Source organism: Aphelocoma coerulescens, chromosome 5 (genome assembly GCF_041296385.1).
Source record: "Aphelocoma coerulescens isolate FSJ_1873_10779 chromosome 5, UR_Acoe_1.0, whole genome shotgun sequence".
In the NCBI taxonomy this organism is placed as follows: Eukaryota; Metazoa; Chordata; class Aves; order Passeriformes; family Corvidae; genus Aphelocoma; species Aphelocoma coerulescens.
The window spans coordinates 10,479,429-10,502,406 of NC_091019.1; the positions used below are offsets into that span (position 1 = coordinate 10,479,429).

Genomic DNA, 22,978 nt, shown 5'->3' on the forward strand with positions numbered 1-22,978 from the left:
GTTTATTTAAAAAAAACCCACACAGAAATAATTAACTGGAGTGTCATTACAATATAATTGTTTCCTCTGAGAACTTCATATCAGTACATTTTTAAAACAATGTAATTTTGTTGATCCCAAGAAAGTAAACAGCTGAACAGTTTTCCACATCACACAATTTTAATACAAAGTACAATCAGCAGGCAACTCCACCAGATCAAACATAAGACCATTAAGCACAACAAAAATTATTTAAGTCACGGGCCCCTTGGCTCTGTTGTATCAACATCCTTATTGCAGAACTAATGGCCTAAAACCTGTTGTAATTACTTCCAGGTACTACCTACTATCATCTAGCAGGTAACTGAAAAATTTATACTGAAGTAGACATTGGTTAAAAAAGGTCACACATCCATATTTATCACAGAGAACACAATTTGGTTATTTTACCAGAACTGTATAGTTTATCCCCCACAGCAAATAAAATGCAAAATGTAATTACTATTATCTTCTGTTCCCTTTTTCTTCCATAGCCTATGCTTTCATCACTTGGTTTTTTGTTTGTTTGTTTATAAAATTAATCACAGCTAGCAGGGTAGAAATCACTTTGAGCCTCATGAATGACATCCAAGAGATGGGAAAGGATTAGTTCTCAGTTGCTGCCAGTTATAGCACCAGGTGGCTTTTTCTGCAGTGAAGGTGTTACCGATAATCCCATTACATTGGTACTAAATCTTGCAGACATCAAAATTATCACCAAGGTTCCTTTTCATCCCATCCTTTCCAAATGACTGGAAGTCGCTTCACCTGAAAGAAGTCAAATCCACATGCAGCTGCTGTTTTAGCAGCCAGCGGACTCCCTGAGAATGCCAATCGTGATCCAATTTCGCTGTGCTGGTGGCCCCCTATTCCCTGTCCAATAATACATCTGTTAAAAAATCCTACAGCTACAAATCAAGTTTAATCCTACCAGGGACCTCATGTTGGTCTTGTCTTCCAAAAAGGCAGCAGGTTTTGCTGTCTATCTCTGCTAGTGTCTGGGGAATACTCTTTAAATCCCAGCTCTACTTAGAAGAATAAGCTAAGGATCACAAAACATGACCTCAAAAACCCTGATATGACTATATTCTGACCCAGAGGCATTCATTCTAGGTGAAGATTAGAACTTTGCATAATAAGATTACACAGCAAGTGAATGATATCAAGGGACTATCCATATGCAGCCGCCTGGTTTTCTATAGACAGCCTGTGCTCTGCAATATGCAGTGCAGACGAAACAGAGCTTGGGCTTTCTAGCTGAAATAAAATAGATTCACATAAATTAGTTGGCCATTTCCAGATTCCTAAATCCCCTATTACATCTTTTATTGACAGCTCCTATGAGGATAGCACAAATGGTATTCTCTTTCTACTCTTTGCTTCTGTAACACTCACTCTGAGGGAAATGTACATAGGTTGTCTAGAAACTAACATCTTGTTTGCTGTAATCTTGGATTACAATTAACTGTACATAATAAAATTAGGAAATCAATGAGCAGATTTATCATTTCCAGAAAACCAATGGCATTGTGTAAGACAGTTTAACATATGGTGCTGAATTTTTAAATACAGGAAAATTGAAGTTGCAGCCACTGACAGTGTGACTAAACAAATCACTGGACTTGACACTAAATAGATTTTTCACTTTCATAAAAAAATTGCGGTTGCATTTGCTTTGTATAATGCTTCCCAATTCTGGAATTTCATTGACTATGTAGTGAGAGATTATCAGTTTTTCCTTCCATAACAGAAACTCTTCTCCTAACATTGTCCACTTCTAACCGGACACATTTCTCTACACATAACTTGCACCATCTCTTTCCCAGAGTTACTCTGAGAGTACTTTAAAAAAAAACCAAAAACCCAAATTAAAAACTGCACACTTTCTAGGCCATTTAAATATTTATGTTTGAGCTGTTATTCATAATAAAGTATTATTTTAAAACCTCTGCATGAAATTGATGTTACATGTGCTAGAAGAGCAAAGGGTGTATATCTTGTTTACTAGGATTCTTCCCATATTAGATACACAATATACCAAATACTTTAAATATTCTAATTACAATCTGAGGATTCTGAACATCTAAAGCAAAACAAAGAACAATTTTCAAAAGGTCCCTCTGTGCTGGGGATCAGACAGAACTTGCTTTTTATTTCCAGCTATTGCTTTACTCTAGAAGAAACACTGGACTTGGTCTGGCAAATCTGAACAAGCTTGGTGATATTCTGGAAGAGATTACTTTTTTACACATTATCTCTACCAGGCACTGCCAGTTTGTCTCCAACAAGAGCTCCTTCATCTACTGATCTCAAGCTGACAAGGAGATTAATCCTGTAAACATAACACACATAAAGCAATTTGCTGGTGTTAAATAAACAGAGACTACCATCATTTTTCAACACAGATTTCAGGTACTTCTCACTAGTTCTATTACCTTTGGGAAGCAGCTCCTAACACTTCCACAACCCTGGATAAAATGCTGTTTTAATGGCCAGATGCATTCCAAAGCTTCTCCTCTGCAGCTCCACACACTCCTCTTTGCTGAACAGTGAAATACAGATAGCTGAGCAAAGGCGTGGTCATGTACGGCAAGCCTGAGTCTCTGAGGGATGCCAAAATACTGACTTTACAGTCTTCTGCAACCAGGTCAAAGTCAGGACAAACACCAAAGGTCTGGCAGACACCACAGTCACCTTCCTGGTAACTGAGAAAAATGTACTATGCCTATGTCACAAGGGTAAAATACATGTGTTGATCTTAAATTTCAATACATTCACTTTCTTGAGACACAGACATATAAGCATTGAAAATTCATTTCAGTTTAGTAAGACAGAGAGTTACAAGCCTAATTTTCACAACAGGCACTAAAAATCTACAACCCTACAGAACCTGAAGTTGCCCATGGCTCATGTGTCCCCTGCACTTCCCAGCTGACACATCTTGTAGAAACATGATTTTAGAAATACTACTCAAAGCAGTGAATAGAAGAGGGGTAAATAACTCCCCTATGCACTGAGAACTAAAAAGGCTTTTTACTTAAAATATTATGTCATTACAAAGAAGATGGTTTGCTGATAAAAACCGGCAAACCCAACAAAAACACCACAAACAAAAACCCAAAACCCCTCCACATTTCAGTACACCATCAGCAAAACAATTTAGAAAAAATACAGTTGTCTCCATCTTATTGCCAATGTTGGTCTCAGAGAGAATGCCATCATTGAAGAGTAGTCCACAGTGGTTTAGGAACACAGAAAACACAGAAGTCACACAGTCTGAGATCTTCAAACAAATAGTAAATCAAACCTGACAGACAATTAAACCATAAACAAACCATTAAACATCTGAAAAATACAAAAGCAAAAAACAACCACAACAACAAAACAGTTTTAGCACTGTCAGAAAACAGCAAAGAAGAATCCTTCTGTATGTTCATCAACACTCCCCAGCTACGAGCATCACCTTCTAATGAAATAGCTTATGCACACTCTGCACTAAAAAATGTGTTAAAAACCAGGACAAAGGCAACACAGACAAGAGAGTGCTCAGTATTTACATTTTCAGGTTAGAACAGAAGAAAAATGCAAACCAAGTGCTTATCACTGTTACTATTCTGCAAAAATGTTGTCTGCCCAAGCGGCTTTTTAGTTACAAAGTTCTAAATCCACACATGTATGTGGATTCAAGGACATTTTCAGAGCAAAATGGTACTTCATGAGAGTTTATGCAGTAAAAATAAACTGTAATCAGTATTTTTTCTCATTGCTCCATAAAACTTTATTAGTTATTTCTGAGCTGGTTTATGTGTAAAACACAACTTCTGTAAGGTCTTCTCCACTTAGAGATACAAGTATAAAAAAGTTCCAAACATCAATAGATGAGTGCAATGATATTCAGTCTAAGTTAATCCCCAGACATCCAAATCCATGAATAAAAATTCATCAGTTTTAAATACACTGAGCCTATTAAGCAAGAACAAAAGCATATGCACAAAAGAGCTTTTAATATATTTCAAAGCCCACAAGAGCCATGGTCTCATTAAAATTATAAATTACACAAACATGGAATAAAGATTCAAACTGCAGTGCAGCTAAGCAGATTACAGCAAACCCCGCGTTCCATATGATAACACACCATGGCCCTCCCAGATGGGGGCTTGGAACAAAAAGGCCATCACTGCAGCTAGGGAAAACCTCCTTGTGATCTCTGGTTTCTGTTCAGCAGATGACAGCCAAATAATATGTTGATTATTCTGTTTGTGCTGCTAAGCTTGTAAGATGGAATAAAAGCGATATGATCTATTGTGAACTCCATGCTAATGTGTTGCTCCACTCATAAATAATATACTGAATTTATTCTGAAACTATCTTTTTATCTGAGTTCCAGGTTTTAAATGCGTGAACTATAATAGAAAGCCAGCATAAGCTATTATTTAATTTGATGGTTTAAAGTAAAAGATACAGCTGACACAATAATAAATGTGAAAACTGACTACTTACTGAAGCAAGTAAGTAGAGGTGCCTTTCTCCAGTTTAGCAAATGGTTCTATGCTGAGGTGCAGAGCACCTGCAAGACATGAGCACACTCCAGCCCCACAAGCTGCACTCTCACTGATACCAAACACATCACCAAGCAGGGCCTATGTGTGGCTTATTTTACCACAGACATCCACCCCAAACATGAGTTTCAAATGAGGACATAAGTACTTGTAAAACAGGAAAACAGTACAGAGATAATCACTGTATAACTCCACTAATATTAGTCTCCCTGAATTGCCTTCTTAAAAACTATTTAGGTTTTTAATAAGTGATCGGATTTTACTTCATCTAAATTTGCTCATTTGGTTTGTTCCAAAAGTACAGAATGTAGCTTGCCCTTTCTTCCATAATACATTGCTTTTCTAAAAGGAAGATCAGGGACTGGTCATACAGCTCCTTTCACAGATATTTTGTGCGTGCTAAGAAAATTGATGATATTCCTACAATTTAATGTTTGTGAATTCCAGCTCTTTTGTGCCAGAAATGTTAAAAATTCTATTAGAAAAATCACTGTGGCTTGGCAATAGCACGAGAACACCAAGATCAAACACTGCTTCACACTTCTTGGACCACTGGAAGCACAACTGAGAACAGGTGGAAGCATGAAACTCCAAGAATGTGCAACAATTTTCTTAGAAATATAAAAGATGGGTGTAAAAAACCAAGCTCCATTACCTTTATTCCTTTGCTAGGGACACAGTCACAGCTATAAATCACAGAAATATTGAAAACATGGCTACTGAAGAGACACACATGTACTAATAAGCCTTAGGGCTAAAACTTCAGATTAATTACTCCCTCATTGCAATGAAATAACACACATCTTTTCTTTTCATACAAAACCAAGACAAGACTTTGAAACAATTGGTGATGCTCACGTTTCCAGCAACAACCACAACCTCAGGTTTGGGGTTTTTATATTTTTTTTTTTAATTTTTAATTGTCCCATTTGCAATACACCAAGTTATTCTGCAGTTACCAGATACAGGATTGTTAGTTCTAGGACCTTGATAACAGTTTGGTTTCCCTCAATCTGGTTCAGTTTCTGCAGTTTTAAATGTTAATTTATTTTTATTCCTCTTACATATATTATCTCACACAAAATGCAATAGAGTACCTGGGGAAAAAAAATGGCAGCCCTGCTCTCAGATACACACTCCTGGAATGGGATTCTCACAAATACAGCACTTCTAGCATGGAATTGGCAAGCTCAGTGTAGGAGATGGAAGCTGAATCCACTGAGATAAAGAATAATGAAAATTTGCTAAAATACACCCTGGCTTTTAAAAAAGTGCCAGATATTCAGTGCTTTCTGATGGTTTTTTTCACCAAAACATTATTCCAAATTTGAAACAATTTAAGTTTCCCTAAGTAGCCAGTTGTGAATCTGGCTTTACAATGAGTTTTACTAGGTTGCTTGCTTGTCTTTTATCAAACTTTGTAACTCACCTGAAAAATCTAAATTTTAATTCCGGACTACTTAAAGGCCAAAATGACTGTTTTCTTCATCTGCCTCTCAGTGACCTAATTAGTTTACCATTCTGGTCATATTATTTGAAGAGCAAGCAAGGCATCCCCTCTGTGCTCAGCCCAGGCAGAGTTGCACATCTCTACCACATTATTTACTGCGGCACATCCTGGTTCACACCACACCCTGTGGACGGCCAGAGTGCTGTGAAAGCAGAGGAAAGTCCACTGAATCCATGTGAATGTACGGATGGCTCTGCAGGATCTTGTCCTCAGAGAAACCTGAGGGTTGTGCTCTTTTGTGAAGCCTCTGACCAAGATCACAACTTGGGAAAGACAGAAGCAGAAGCACCCTGACCTGGGTCAGGAAGTGCATCCCTACTCCCAGCGCTACCCAGCTCCTTCTAACACGCCCACCCTCAGTCCAGCCTGACCACTGCTCCCCTGTCTCTGTCAGACTAATGAGTGAGTGCTTCATAAATCCAAGACGGGCAATGAAAGGGGACAAAACTGCTTGTTAGAGGATACGCCGCTATCTGAAGTTACTACATGGGTGGTAGCTGAAAAATCAAGCTAGCATTCCTATCTGGAATATCTATGGAACACAATAACCAGAAAACATTATTGGCTAGTACACTGGAAACCTGAGGTTCCACGTTTGTGGGTCTCACCAGGAAGTATGATAAATACAAGGAAAATAATCTCTATTAAATATAGCACTAATCTGTATGATGCTTATTAAAACACTAAGTTAAACTCAGGATTCATTTTCAAGATTATTGTTCTGCAGGTTTCTGTAATATTATACTGCACAATTCTGAAATTACAGAAACATTAAATAACTCTTAAAATAATTTCTTGTCTTCAGCACATACTACTTTAACTCATGTCTCTTAATTTACTTCTATTTTTAAAAAGCTGTTTAAATTTGACATGGGTTTAATTTTTTTTCCTGGTGCTCAGGATACCCACAAGGATGCATTTAGGTAACATCCAGAGGCTTTCTGAATACGATCATATCATGTTTTATATAATATCATACAACTGGCAAGTCCTAAGCACTCCAACTAATTCTTTCGTTTGCCACAGACTGACTGGATAAGTAGTCTTTAAGATTTTTCACACTGAAAAAAACAGGTCTTTTGGTGTCAGAGCTGCCAGGATTAAACATTCTTTCCAGTTGTTGGCTCATGGCCTGAAGATCCTGCACTTTCAAACTTATCCCATTCTAGCCAGTTCAAAGATCAGGAAAATGAAGCCATCTTCTTTGCAGCCATAATCCACGACCCATGCTGTTAGATACTTAAGAACATCTCAAAAGCAAACTACCTTGTTTCAGCTCGCAGCAGGAGCTCAGCAGGGCACTGGGTCACATGACTGCAAACCCAGCCTAGTCAGGTGACTCAGTAGCTAATCTGATTTGGTGACTATAAAACTTTAATCAGTACAGTCTAATACCAGCACATTCCACAAATGATGAGTGAAGCAGCCTGGCGATGTAACAGCAAACACTAATAAGATTACTAATTAAAACTGCCACTAGGACGTGGTTTTATAGTTCTCTATCCCACACATAAATCCAACAGAAAAACATCACTGAAAACTGGTCGGGCAGACACATGGGTTTGAAATAAAATGGACTGGTGTTTTATTCCAAAATGAACAGCATTTTTTTCATGGTCACAGAAGGACAAGAGCATACATGAATCTTGTAAGGCACAATTAAAACCTAGCAAAACCAGTAATTTGAGACCAAAGACAACAGAACACATACATCAATAACACCGTGTTGTTGAGAAACACTGCCCACACAATGCTGCTGGCCTTAACTGGAGGTCCCACAAGCCTACACGGGTAACCCACATGGTAAAGAGAGGCCATGACACCTGTGCTCCTCTTATCAGCCACAAATACCCAAAGCACACTTCAAGGGCTGCTATTCTGGGGACAGCAGGATTTTCCCCAAATCTGTAGGCTACAGCTTTTGAAGAGAAATGTCAAACGTACTTGCAGATCAAATTCCAAGCATAACCTTTTCCCAGATGTTCTGATTGCTCTCTCACTCACCATTGTATTCCCTCCATCTTTTTTTCCTTCGGGAATTTTCACCCAAAATCCTCTTAATCCATCTTAGAATCTTCATTTTGCATAGACAAGTAGCTGAATTGGACCAGCAAGTGTACAAGAAGAGGAAAACAGAGAGCTTGATTTCTCCATAGCACAGTTAGGATTTGCAGTTAAAATTGACATCACCATTTGACCAGGTCTACATGACAACATGTGAGCTGCGAGGAAGGAAAGTTGATTATTCTACAGTTTAAGACATCCCAATATAGACACAAATGTTTAAACCTCTCCATTCTCCAATAAGCTGAGTATGAACTGAGACAACTGTCCATTGCCACAGCTCAGCTGACAAGAAACCACTTCCTAAGGCACTTCCTGATCACTTGAAATCATTTCCACATTCCTTAGTTTCTCTGCATTTCCACTCCACCCCTAGAGCAGAAATAGTAGGACTTATCTACCTCATAATGTGCATTTGAGGATGAGGGGTTTTTAGGGAAATGTCCAGAATTACAATTCCTGTGGTCTTGATTTCTGCCAGACAGCAGATCCTAGCGGGATCTTCTCCAATGACTGAAAATTCATCTTTTCAAAATTGGACATGTGCATATAAGCAAACCTTCAGTATCATTCAAAAAGAGTGAAAAAGCGATTATTTTTCCTCAAAATGAAGCATCATTGATTTAAAAATAATTAACTAAAAATAAATATGAAATTAAACTGCCATTAAATTAGTTCCTTCTCTATTTGTCTGAAATACAGGTAAAGTCAGATGTTGTAAGCAGTATTTTCATAAGCATATATTCACTTGGAAAGCTTTATTGTATTAAAATGCTAAAATTTGAAAAAAAACCCCACCTATTGAAAAACAGATTATTTCCACTCGCTTTCTAAATCAGTAAGACTTTAACTGCACCCATCATGTTAAAATGTGAGAGAGGAAAAATGAACATCACAAACAGAACTACTGCCATATTTTAGAAGTTCAGTTCTTGTGCTGAAAAAATTGTATCTACTTCTCCATTATTTTGGTTATATATGAAACAGTCTGTCTTGTAAGCTACAATATAAGACACAGTTTCTCTACATTTGGAAGGATGTCTACAAAAAAAAATTGTAACAAAAATATCACTTTATTTAAAAATACATGAAATTCTAAAATAGCTAAAAAGTTCACAGCTAGCAAGAGCTGGAAGGTTCGGCTGCCCCTCCCCACTGTGTGTATCTGCCCCTTTCCATACAGCATCAGCTCGGCAGGATGACACAAAATAAGGCTGTTAAGAAAGTCATTAGACAGTTCCAAGTCAGGTTAGTGAGCTCAATCAGCTCAAGCAGGGAACTGATAAGCACCAGGGTTTGCTGGACTGAAAAGAGAGGAAGAGAAGGAAGTGACACTTCCTGTTTTGCAGCCCTGACCCACTGTACCTGTTCCTGAGCCACTGAGATTTCCCGCAAACGTGCAGTTTATCTAAGAAATACTAAAACTGGTAGGGGCACAAGCATTCCCATTTGCAAAATACTTTCATTATGTGGGCTCCAATAGAAAAGAGGGGGGAAAAAAGAGAAAGAATTATTTAGCCTCCAATTTTAACTGCCCGCCCTGTAGGAAAATGGGGTGAAAAAAGTATAAAAAAAACCTTACATGTCAGGCATGTAATAAGAAATGAAAGAACAAAAGAGAGGGCTCAGCCCTGAATGTATGTTTACACCTATCCTGTGAAGTTAAGACAACCTATAATAGTGTAATTTTAAAAAAACTTTAAAAATTTAAAAAAAAACAAACAAGGAAATACCAGAAAATAAAATGTACTGCTTGGAATGGGAAAAAACCATCACAGAGACTGAGTACATGCAGTTTATCACTTGATTCTGACAGGTAAGTAGTGACTTACCAAGGATATCCTCATTGGGTTACAAGCTTCTACAACAAAGGTCTCCCACAGATATCCTGCAATTGTGAAGTGTTACACACACCTGCAAGCACTCATACCTGAAATATTTAGGGTTTTGGGCTCCAGGATGACAGTACAGTGGCAGAGTTTACTGTGATATTCTAAAAGTGGAGACCTCTCTCTATGTTTCAGCCTCCTCACTCGGTTATACAGAATTTACACCACAGGATCCCACTGACAAAACCGGATTCCCAAATTCTTTTAAAAGAATTGTGAATTATGCTTTGGGTCTTCATTTTGCTAGCCTTTCCATTCCAGGTATTCACAACTCATTGGTCACGTATTACAGAAGTGAAATTAAACAGCTATATTTATTTCTTGCCATGTTTTCAAATGTCCTTTGATTTTCTCCTCTACAGACAGATACTTCTAACTTTCACTAAACAATAATCTATATTTAAAATTAAGCATTATTCAGTATTTTACAGTTTACCAGCAAATACAGGACATTATGACAACCTCTTGACACTTCTGATAGAAGATCTAAAACTGTCCACTGCTTAACAAGTAAAGAAGCTTGGCCAGCAGCAAAAAAAAAAAAAAAGCCATTTCATCAGCTAGGGAAACATAATACTGAAGCTTCATGCTTGAATTGGATATGAAGGAAAAACTCTGAGGTTCAGGACTGCCCACATATTGTTACTCTTTCATGCTGCTCATATTTAACATGAGGATTTTTTTTCCCTCAATTAAAAAGAGACTCAAGAACAACAGGTGCTCAAAATTTTGGCTTAGACGACAGTAAACATTATTCATTGAAATTAAAGTGTGAGAGTGAGGGATGTAGTGGCTAAAGCTTCGTTTTTATATTCTGCTGTGTACAAATATCTTCAAGTAGCTTGGGATGCATCTGAATCACCAACGGATGAAAAACAAATACAAAAATACTTGTGATAGTGGCTGTTCTATACACTGAGGGGGGCTTCCCTTGCATTCAGACTACCAGAACATAAAGCGTTGACCGACAAAGCAAGCATACTAGAATTTGTCAAAGCATTTTAATGTCCAACTTTTTCTACCACACGTCTTGGTCCAGGGCCATCACACAGATGCAAGATCTTGCTCCCAAATTAAGGTATTAAACCACACACTTACTACAGGTTCGCGGCCATGTACAAACAAGACAGGGACCCCAAGAATACTCACAAATTATGTTACACGCAGTTACGTAAATACGTTTTACAAGTACTTTTCCCTTCCAGGGTCTGATGCCGCCAGTGCGGCGCCAGGCGAGCCTGTCCGCTCCCGGCCCTACGGACACCTCGGGCATCTGCGGAACAAGGGGGGTGTCCCCTCCGCAGCACCCGCGCCACACTCCCCACACCTCCCCGCGCCGCTCCGTGCCCGCTGCCGGTCCCCTCAGCCCCAGACAAAGCTCCGGTGCCCCCCAGCTGCCCCAGACAAAGCTCCGGTGCCCCCCAGCTGCCCCAGCCCATCCGCACCCCCGACCCCGCTCTCACCTCCCCGCTCGCTGCCGGGCGCCTCAGCCCTTCCCCGCCCGCCGGCCCGGCACGTGCCAACAACGCGGGCTCCTATTGGGTGGGGGTTCCCCCAACCGCTCTCCCATTGGCGGAGCGCGGGCCCGGCCCTCCCGGCGCGCCCGGCCGCGGTCGCTGCCCGGCCCCGACATGGCGGCGGCCGGCGGGGCGCGGGGCTGCACCAGCTTCCAGCGCAGGCCCGGGGCCGGCCCCCGCCCGCCCGCCGTCCCGGGCACTCGGCCCTCGGTGCGCCACGGGCAGCTGCTGCTCTCCAGCGGGCTGCCCTCCCTGGACTGTGTGCTAGGTTGGTGGGAGCGGGACTGGGACTCGGTGCTGCCCCCCCTGCGCCCCGCCGCCCTCCCCTTTGCCAGGCCCTGCCTGCCCTCGCCTCCCGTAACCCCGCGGCTGCTCCCGCAGGCTTTTCCTTCCTCCCCACAGTCCCTGGGATTGGGGGGAGGGTGGGAGGGGGAAGGAGGATGGGGCAAGGCAGGATGTGTTTCCCGCCTTGAGCTTGCGGAGGTGCGGATCGCCGTGTACAGTGCACGGCCATCGCTGTGCAGCCCTGCTGGAGTGCAGACCTGCTCCGTAAATTGACTTGGCAGCACATTGCTGGCGCGTTTCACACTGTCACGGGGAGGCCTGGGAGGGTTTCGGCTTGGAAAACCATGCGTGCTGGATTAACGCGTGTCTGAACGCCGTGTAGTTCGGGTTCTCCGGTGGGGCAGTTGTTGGAATGTGTTGGGATTCTCAGTGTGTCTTTTCTGTCTTGCTTGCCACAGGTACATCATTAAAGTGCCCCACTAAAATAAGTTGCACTGGTGTGACGCTGTTTTTACTACCTGTGGATCTGCCTTTGCCTGCTGTCAGTGTCAGGGTGTGAGATGGTCCCTTGGACTCATCTGTTGTGACTGTTGCTGTGTTATCGGTGGCATGAACTGGCACTTCCACGTGGATTGGGAACTAAATCATTTTGCTGGTATAAACAGCGTGGTTTATCTGTATGCACCAGGGCTGTGTGATCCTTTAACTCTTCACACAGTTGCAATGCATCTTTAGTGTACATACATTCTAGGTGAGAATGGTCTGATTTTATTCATTCATCCTTGGAGTACACAGAATGCAGCACTTCTCTCTCTAAGGATATTCCATATGAGTAATGATAATATAAAAGTTGTATCCACTGTATAAAGAACATTTTGCAGCCTGTGTATCACCTTTTTGTGTGTGTGTCTGCACTTTCATCAGGGATTAGAATCATTGTGGAGAAAGCTCTTCCTGCCTGAGAGAGAAATATTTCATTAAGTGAGCGTAATTTGTGAAGCCTTTTAATTGCACGCAAAGAAGATTTGCATTAAATATTCCAGTTCATATTTCCTTTTAGAAACAGTGGATTTTGCACAGCATGGCTCAGAGGATGTAGATAGCTCCCGTGGTGGCAGTCTCCTAAAATACTAGGCACCTGCTAACACAATTAGTGGTTTGTTATGGAAACTGAGGGCACTTCCAATAAACTCAGGATCTCTTCTACATTTTCCTTGTATTTTAAATATTTAATCATTTCCTGAGCTTACTAATATTTATACTTGAACATGAACGAAATTCCTTGCCCTTAGGAACAGCAACTTTGGAAAATACTTTTAGATGTTTTTTGGGTTGTGACATCTCTGAAAACCTGGATTCTACATTCCTATGTTAAACCTTGGGTAACCTTCTAGCCCTTAAGTCACTGATTTTTGGAGGCTGAGTGTGTAGGCCAGGAAAGACTCCTGCTAGGCATGCTGACTATAATAAAGTTTCCACTGCTGCCAGGTATTAGGCATTGTTGGAACAGAGCTTCAGCTAGGTGAAGCTGTACAGAATCACTGATTCTGAAGACTGAAGAGGGATCTCGAGAATTCATTCTCTGCAGCCTTAAAGGGGCTCAGCACTGAATTCAGAGTTGCTTGCTCAGGGCTTTGTCAAGTGGAGTTTTGAAAATTTGCAATTGTAGAGATTTTGCAGCATCTCAGGATAACCCAGTCCAATGCTTAATTATATTTGTAGGGAATTTTCTTTTTCCTTATATCCACTGGGAATCTCTCCTGTTTCAGCTCCCATTTGTTGTTTGTTGCCCTCCCACTGCACCTCAGTAAAGAACTCAGCTGTCTGTCAGTAGCTTCTCTTGGGTACCAGCCCATGGCCTTTGTATTTTCCTCTCTTCTTCAGGCTGAGCAAGCCACTTCCTTCAGCCACTTCTCTTGAATAATTTCCCCCATTTTCAGTCCCCTCCATGGACTCACTTCAGTTTATTCTTTCTTGAACTGAGGGGGCTCAAAGTCATCTGGACCTCATGTTCCAAGTGCAATCTGGTGAGTGCTGAGTAAAGGGGAGCATCCTTTGAGCATGTAACGGAGCCTCTGATGATGCAGCCCACTGTGCTGGTGACTCTACAAGTGTTGACTTGGTCTGCTTTGTGTCCTTTTTCTGTGTGTGGAAACACTTCATAACAGTGTTGCAAAATGCTGTTTATGTGTTTCTTAAAGAGTGCTGTTACTTTTCTTCTTTTGTCTTGCCCACTAGCAGTTAAATAATTGACTGTAAAAATATTTAATTTTGATTGTCCAGAAACTGAGGACAATCCTTTTCTTTTTGTATAAATTCCCAATGGAAGTTACTAGGAACTCTTTTAGTCTGGTATTTTCATAGACATATTTTGTAACAGTCACCAGGCAGTCTTCTAGATCTCTTGCTTGGGCTTGAATTTAAGTTTGCTTTGTCCAGAATCTGTTGCCCAGATACAGAATTATTTGCCAGACATGAAGATACAGCTTATGAGTAAGGGAAAGCATGGTGTTATCACACACAGGTCTAATGAGGAGCCTCTGAAGAGAGGAAAAGGCAGAGAATACAAGGAGTTTCTTTTACCCTACAGCTGCTGGCTGATTGTTGCATTGTTGTTGGTCGCTCTAAAGAAGTGCATTTCCTTTGCAAGAGAAGTGGTAGATAAGTGCTGTATTTCAAATGCTGTGGTACTATTAGGGCACTCTGCACTTCCAGACTTTATGTTCAAGTTTACTTTCAGGGTTTATGGACCATATATGCCTGATTTGTGCCAGAGCAGTTCTCTGTAATGAGCTGCAACTATTGTGTAGTACAGCCTGGTATTGAATGTTTTGTTTCAGGCTGCTTGAAAAAAGGTCAGGGATATGCTTTGAAAACAATCTGGACACTTCTCAACTTGCAAAGTTTGTTGTGCTTCTGTCCATAAGATCTTAAATCTCTTTGCTGTAAGTAGCAATGTGGAAAGTTACAAGTCTTGGTTAGATGTTTATATTACACTACTGCCTTAGATACTGGCCAAGAAAAATTCAAATAGCGAAATTAGGAAGAATAACAAGTTCACAGCAGCTTTCTTGGGAAATGTAAAGATTTTGCCTCTCCTTTTGATTCCATCAGCATTCCTGCTGTTTTTTTCCTGTTGTCTGTCTTTTGTTTAATTTACTAGTATTGTTGCTCATTGTAATATGAATATGTAACCATGGTAACTGCAATAGTTTTGCATTCCCTCTAATAGAAGACACTTGTTCAAACCACTCACTACATCTGATAATGTAAAGACAATGCTCTGACCTGAGTTTGCCTTTAGCAACCAGGGTATGTGTACATATGTTGCAGCTCTGGCTTGTAGAAACAGTACCATTGATGATCTGAAAATACAGCTTGAGAGAATTTTGGCTGCACTGTTTGACAAACAGATTCTCTCTTGTGCAAGCACTCTAAAAGCAGAAGAGACACTACTTCTGTCGTGGCTACAAGGGAACTTTCTTACAACCAAGGTTTTTAAGTCCTTTTTGCCATGAGCTAATACAATACTTATGGCTGCTTTAATCATATTTTCTATGTCAACCTAGGATTTAGTAAAATCTCAAAATTTGGAGCTATTCTTTACTATGGGCTGTATAGAGCGTGTGCTAATTTTAAACAACTGTTGTTAGTAACCCATGAGTTCTGTCTCCCTGAACAATTAAATGCAGTGAATATTGGAAGCATACTTTGTATCAAACATCAGTATGATTTCAGATTTTGGTCTTTTTTATTTCCTTTCCCCTGTAGTACATCTTCTGAGGTCATTTACATTTATCTCCTGAATAAATAAGTGGAACAAAAATCATTGGTTTAGAGCATGGGGATTCCAGGAGTGATTCTAACTTTCTGATAAACAGCAGTTAAAATAGTTTGGTTTTTTTGAATGTCTAGGAAATGCTTGATTACCTGGTAAGATTGCTGTAGATATTGAGGCATTTGTACATCTTGACTCAGGAGTTTAACTTGAAACATCTGCTTCTCTTTAACTATGAAATTCGTAGCTGACAACACTTTCACTGCCATGTACTGCTCAAATTGTGGTGCATCATGGCATGATGGTGAAGCAATCCTGTTCTGGTGCTATTATGTGGCAATATTAGCTCTTTTTGGCCTATGGGAGAGCAATTTTTTTTTTCTCTTCCTTCTGGGTATATGTCAATATTGCAGGTGCTGCAGACGTTTGTGGTCCCACTAGCAGAGCTAAAGGTTAAGAAGTTGATCCAACTCATACTGGAATCAGTTTCTAGTGAAGTTTAACAAGCTCTTACAAATGTATAAAATGAAAGATCCTGTTCACTAGAGTCCATCTGTGCAGTCCAGAACTGACTTCTGGAGCTTTGGATACTGTGCTGATGGGATTCAGTTTGCTCCTAACTTACTTTTAAATCAGTACAAAATTGCAGATGACATCCTGCAGTTTCCATGCAAAACACTTCAGTAGGCTACTTACATATGGCCATCTGAACGCTTCCAGGGAGTTTTAGCTTTCCTGTCACAGTCTTACGTAATTCTTAAACAAAATAGTCTGATTTCAGGTTATTCCACTATTGCAATTCTTGGAATTCAGATTATAAACCAGCGTACTCTTTCCCTAAAATAAAACACGAGTTCTTCTTTCACTGTCTTTGTAAAGGAATCCATGGAGTTGTTACTATGTCCAAGACCTACTATAAAAGACATTAATGTCTTCAACAGTGTATGTTTTCTCATAGTGTGTGTTGTGACGTGTATGATCTGTCAGTCCAGGTTTCACTGGGTGAAGTCCTACCTGTCTTGCTGCTGTGTCAGTTTTCAGCAGTAAGATAAAAAGCAGTGGAACCAGGATTTTGCCTCAAAGACTTGGGTGGGAATTTGCTAAAATCTACTAAAATATTAGTAGGTCAGTTTGCTTACATCCTTCTTGATACAAAGGAACATCATGTGATAGTAATTAATATTAATTTAATTTGGAGAATGTTTACTTGCTTGAGTCATCTCAGTAAAAATCTGCTGGCTCAGACCATACATCACCACTGTAGTACTTGAGTGTGGTTGCGTAGAGCTCTGCAGGATCTTTTTACCACAAGGATGATAGTACAGTATATTGTGAAAGTAATTGTAATGTGCAGTATATAATTACATGTAATGTATAATTATTTCATAATAGAGAATTGTAGTAAGTATTGCAAAGGTAATTAAAATGTTGTTCACTTTTATATTTTTAAATTCCCCGTTATCACCTTTCTTTGACTTATAGACTAAGAAAAGTTAATTGTTCTCTAACATAGTATTAAAATGTAGTCTTACTTTGTTCTTCATTTTGTTTTGTTTCCAGGTGGAGGCGTAGCTGTTGGAACCCTTCTTCTTCTTGGTTAGTATAGAATATATAGATATTTAAAGCCATATTCTGAAGCATTTCACTCTTTATTGTATTCATTAAACAACCTCTCTTTTCACAGTTTTTTGAGTCAGATTTTAAGAAAGTATAACTCTCAGGTTCCTTCACTTTGTCTAGCCTACAGAATGGACTATTGTCTATCTCAAGAATTACTGGAGGTGAATCAAAAACTTAATTTTAGACAGGCTTGAGCACCCACAAAGAGTACCCCAGAATTCTGTTTGAAGGCAGGGCACATTTCAGGTTTTATTATTATTCAAGTTGAGCACATTTCAGGACTTATTAGCAAAATACACAAACTAGTTAAGATTTTGTAAACTGCTGTTAGATTCAGACTGTTTATCATCACAAGCGTGGCTATCTGAGGAAGATGTGCAATGCAGAATCTTGTAATCTCTTAGCTGCTGGAATCAGCTGAGAGAAAGGTGATGAAGCCTGCTTTCTGTCAGGGTGTGGGTGAGGGGACCATGTCTCCATTGCAGCTGAGGTGCCCAGCTTTCCTCTCTGCTTGATTGAGTTGACACAAAACCAGCGGAAAAAATGAAGAATTCTTGTATTAATCTTCATCCAGAAGGAGCACTGGAATCTCCTGACTCTCATAATTAAGAGCAGTGACTAGATTTCAGCCTTCCCTAGGGACAGAGCAGTCTGACACATGCCTGGGTGATTTGGGTGGTTTCAAAATTAGGCCTGTAGAGTGTTTTAAGAGCTTGCTGGTGAAGTGTTGGGACCATTAGAGTTTGTGAGAACTGGTAGAGGACACTGAAGGAGAGAAAGAACTGGAAGATTGTAAAATACAGCTTCTGGTTTTGGGTGCTGCTGGAGCAGACACTGGATGGCAAGCCTTGAGCTGTGGCTCAAAAGAAAACAAGGATTGTGATGGATTGACCTTGACTAGACACCAGATGCCCATCAAGCTGCTCTGTCACTCAGCTGGACAAGGAAGAGAAAAATCTTTCCCATTATACCCCTCCTGATGTTCTGAAGTAGGCTCTTCACTTCCAAGAAGTTGAGTCTCCTGGTCACTTGGAAGTATTTCTAGTAATACTGTTTAGAATTCCTTGGCATGAAATTTATGCAAAGGCAAAAAGGTCATGTCTGTAGTAATAGGCACCAATAGCAGCTCTTCAGAGTGTGGCTTTTCAGCCTTGAGACAGATTTAATCAGTAGTTTTCATTCATTTTCTTAAAGGGATGAAAACGTTGTGGTCCTAATATTTTATCTGTGTTTACTTTCCCTGTGGAAAGACTACCATCGCTTGGGAGACTGAATTTTTGTATCCAGAATTTTGGTTACATATTTTGAATTGTTACAATTCAAAAACTGATCTTAACACTAAAGGACAACAGTGAGATTTGGGAAAACTTACTTGAAATCTTTCTTAGCCACTATTGGAATGCCAATTGTTCCCCTCTGTTGGTATAGGGCCCATGTAACCTGCACTAGAGCCAAACAGCTTTGCCCCTGAGCAAGATAATTGCTCTCACTATGACTTGTTGTTATTTTAAGGCTAGGGTTTTTTCTGCATTTTATCCATTAGAGACAGTTATTGATGTGTGACTGAATCTTAGAAAATGTTGATTTTTACATAAAGTATATAAATTAGTGTATGGTGTGGTGCAGATTAATTTGAATAGTTGCTTGCCAGGAAAAATAACTGACATTACCTAATTCCAACCACTTTCAGTTTGAGAAGAGCTGCAATCTTGCTGTGATAAAGGAAGAAGAAAAGAAAAGTTAGAACCTGTTATATTTTACATAAATCAGAGATTATGAGACCAGATTGATTTTGTCTCCCCATTACAATATTCACTGCCCCTTCCAGTAGACACACATGGTGCCATCCAATGAACCTACTAGCAGGAAAATTGTCATGAAATGAAGGAAGTGGTGGAATGTTTCACCACAGGGTATTGTGGATGTGGAAAACAGTCCTGTGGATCCTGATGGCTTGATGGAAGATTTTTCCTGGAAGGATTTTTACCTGAACTTTGTTTCCTCTGAGTACATATCTGGCCATATTCAGTGGTAGGTTTTAATTTGCATCCCCTATGCTGGTTGTGTATTTGTGATCTGATATGAAACTTAGCTTGACAGAAACCCAAATGAGAATGTCTCTTTTAGATCTGAAAACTAGGTTTTTTTTCCCAAATGAGACTTACCATGTGTTATTTTGAAACATATAATTATATACAAAAAGTCTTAAAGCAGGAACTATATTTATTCATGACTCATTAGTCTAAAAATTTTGAGACTAATTTTTAAAGTTGGTGCAGGTAGCATTGTAATGGCATTGTTAGAATATCCTGTCAGCATACCAAGAAATTCTGTCATGAGATTAGTCTAGGCAAGCTTAATATTATCAGGATTGAAGCTGTCAGTGATAAACCTCCTAGGAAGATCTTTCTGTGTTGTACTCCTAGTGCCATAAAAAGGTTAAATTCTTCCCCCTTCCTTCAACATTCTCTAAGGCAAGAATAAATTGCATTACTTTTAGCTTAGCTCCCTTTGCAAATTAAATGCTCATCTTCATTATTTGACACATTATCTTGGTTAATTTAACCAAATAATAGTAGATTCAGGGTATTAAAATATTTATTTTAACTGTTGTGTTCTGAAGATGTAGTGATGGCACTGGTTACTTGATAAGACTGTAAAATATTGTTTGAAATATAAGTGTACAAGTTTTTGAAACTCAATTCATAATAAAGAGCATTGTGATTTTCAGTTGAACTTAATTCTACAGTATATTTTTTTGACAGTGTTTTAATTATATGAAAATTAGAGAGTTGAAGCACATGGTATTCTCATGCAGGATCCTACCTGCCAGAGCAGCTTGAAACTTCCTGGGGTATGTTCATCTAACAAGAATTAGGATTTTAACTAGTAATTTAGTTTAAAAAAATTGTTACAGTAGTGGGTTTATAAGAAGCATTCTGATGTGGAACACCATCAAAGCAGCTTGTTCAGTAGGAATGTGAGACCATTCATGCTTTCATCTGAACCTCCTGCAGAAGATCAGCTTTCCAGAAGAGTCTCCATTTTCAAAACAAACCTGGAGAATAAGCACACTCCTTCGCCCCTCCTCTCCAATGTAGTTCAAACTGCTGTATGTGTGTTTTGCCAGCCCAGGAAGAGTTTCCAGGAGCTTGTTATTTTGTTTTTAAATGTAAGCTTTGTTTATATAACACATTTGGCATAGTGAGCTACAGCACCCTCGATAGATGTGTCCTGGGCACCCTGTAAGAACCTATTCTTACTTACCTTTAAAAGCCCCAGTTTTGACAAGGTCACTGACAGCTAAATGTTTTAAAGATTATCAGTAGGAGAGGTTTGGTTGGTAGCTGAGGTCACTTATTAAATGTTAAAAGTTGTCTGGTGAAAAACCGGTCTATACTTGCACATTCTAAGCCTTAAAGCAGTTTCAGCTACTTTAATTAGCTACTATTATTTTTGTTGGACATGCAATTTAACCTGACTGGTAAGAGCTCTCTTCACTTGTCAATATAACTGAGCTTATCATCTTTTTAAAGCTGAAAAAGATAATCTCAAGAGAGGTACAAAACAGTGATTTGCTAAATATAATTCTACAAAATACTAGTTAGCAGAATTCACCTTCCTGAAGTATGGCCAAATGCCAAATATTGTAACTTGTATGTTTGACAACTCTGGTTTGGCATGTGCTAATTAAATGCAAGTGACACAAAGTATATCCCCTCAAGCTTAGTAAATATGGACATTAGAAAAGTATCTTTTAAATGGAATTTCAGATTATTAAAATAATCTTATTTTATAACCTGCAGCAATTTAGAGAAATGTTTCATAACTAGAGAAAGACACACCTTAGGTCACAGGACCACAATGCAGAACTATCTATCTGGGAAAAAAATTATCAATACTGATAGGCTATGACAGGCTTATGGCAGCTTTAGGGCAACCTGTCTAGACTTTGTGCAGAGAAAAAAAAAGTCATCTGTACATTACATTGTTGCAGGCTTAATTCTTTCCTCTTACGGCTCTCATAATTTTAAGCAGTTTTACTACACCTGACCACTGGAGTTTTTCAAAGACCTTCATGCTGTTTAATATACTGATGTTTGAAAGTCAGGTATTATAAATACTGTGTTTATTGATACGATATTTGTTACTCTATGGTGGATTGTGTTCCTGATGTTTTTTTCCTCTTCCAGTTCTAGTGCTTATTCTGCATCCATCTCTTGGAACATGAATGCCTCTGTGCAGAGGCAGTTTTTTCTTAAGGTCACATGGTTACATATAAATTTCTATAATTAGATTTGTGTCCTTAATTTTTAAATAAATTATATTTTTGCAGTGCCTCATACATATCTGCTCTCTTTTGTTTTCTGTGCCCTAGATAAAAGCCTTCAGATTTTGTACCTAATTCTATGACCCATGAATTTCTTTGAGTAGTAGCTACAGACAGTCCATGCACAAAGGTGTCGAGAATGTCCCTTATGTATTTGGTAGCCTATACAGTTCAGTGGTGAAAAGACCCATAAATAGGAATTGGTCTTTATCCTTAGTATTCAGCAAGGTTATATGTTGGAATTCATTGCACTCATGCTGACAATACTGCTCTTTCTCCATGACTGTTTCAGCCATGAAAGCACGCTCTTGTGGAAAGAGACCAATGGAGAGCCATCACAATAGACTATTTTATTTATGTCCTTATCTGTAGGATCAGAAGAGGTTTTGTTCTGGAGACAATATGTATAACTTCTAGGTAAATAATCTCTTTTCCTTGTATAGTTTCACGCTTCACTAGTTACTCACCTGCTACTTAGCTGTAGAACACTCTTTGTTCCAGAAGAATTGGAGAAAGCTGTGCAGTGCTGTGTGACTTGCAGTGACTGGACCCAGAAAAGAGGCTGCAGCTGCAAGAGTCTTATTTGTTTATGTGCCTTAGTAGCTGGAAGTGAAGTTCACAATGAGGGCTGCTGACAGGGCACCTCTTTAGTGTGGAGATTGAGACTAAAGATTTGGGCCAGGATTGTCTTAAGTATTGGGCTGACTAAAATGATGTGAAGTGTTAGCTCCTACATGTACTGAGTGAAGGTAGTTCTTTTGGATGTGGTGGAGTTTGGAAAGATAACTGTTGAAAATTTATCCTAGCCATTCAAATGCTAACTCCAAGCATTATTAGAAAAGTATTTCATTCTGGGATTCTATGAAAGTAATCAGTGAGCTACTGAAGTACCTGTGCTAAATGATTTGTTTGTTTATTTACAAGAAGAAAGCTGTACTCCTTTGGTTTTGAATAGTAATGTTACTATTGAAGCCAGGGTACAATGGATGCTATCAGAAAAGCTCCATATGGATGCACTTTAGATCTTTTGAATACCACAAAAGTTTAGTGACCTAGAAATGAATCAATAAAAAGCATCCTCTATCTGACAAATTGAAGAACTGAGGGATTCTTACAGATGCATTGACTTTAACAATTCCAGATACACTGTTTGTAAAGGCTTTCTGAGACACATCTAATCCTTGGAGTACTGTAGGAGAGTATGAGGTGGTTTATATTTAGATCACTCTCCAATACTTAATTTACTTTTTTTACTGTAAGTTTACTCTTATGAAAATCAATGTAAGAAGAAAGGAAAGGCTAATGCTAAAATGATGTGTCCTTACACTGAATGTGTTTTTAATTTGCTAACTTGAACTTTCCATGTTGTGGAATGGCAGTGTAAGAACCTCTCTAGCCCTGTTATATT

General features: G+C 39.3%; 2 protein-coding genes across 5 annotated transcripts in view; one reads left to right on the forward strand and one right to left on the reverse strand.

Moving 5' to 3' along the window:
- Positions 1–11,554, reverse strand: part of IMMP1L (inner mitochondrial membrane peptidase subunit 1) — a 32,472-nt gene extending 20,918 nt beyond the window's left edge. For 2 of the 4 annotated variants that reach the window (XM_069016503.1, XM_069016506.1), the window contains exon 1: positions 11,504–11,554. The gene's annotated coding sequence lies outside the window, so the exon portion shown is untranslated. Of the gene's footprint in view, positions 1–2,453; positions 2,702–8,091; positions 8,310–11,503 lie in introns of those variants that run through there. The other 2 variants (XM_069016504.1, XM_069016505.1) reach the window with 2 other exon arrangements.
- A 97-nt stretch (positions 11,555–11,651) lies between these two features.
- The window catches only part of ELP4 (elongator acetyltransferase complex subunit 4), a 137,992-nt gene continuing 126,665 nt past the window's right edge, over positions 11,652–22,978 (forward strand). Inside the window, exons 1-2 of the mRNA XM_069016511.1 lie at positions 11,652–11,825; positions 17,181–17,216. Coding sequence (XP_068872612.1) covers positions 11,672–11,825; positions 17,181–17,216 — 190 coding nt within the window. The 5' untranslated portion in view covers positions 11,652–11,671. The remainder of the gene's footprint in view (positions 11,826–17,180; positions 17,217–22,978) is intronic.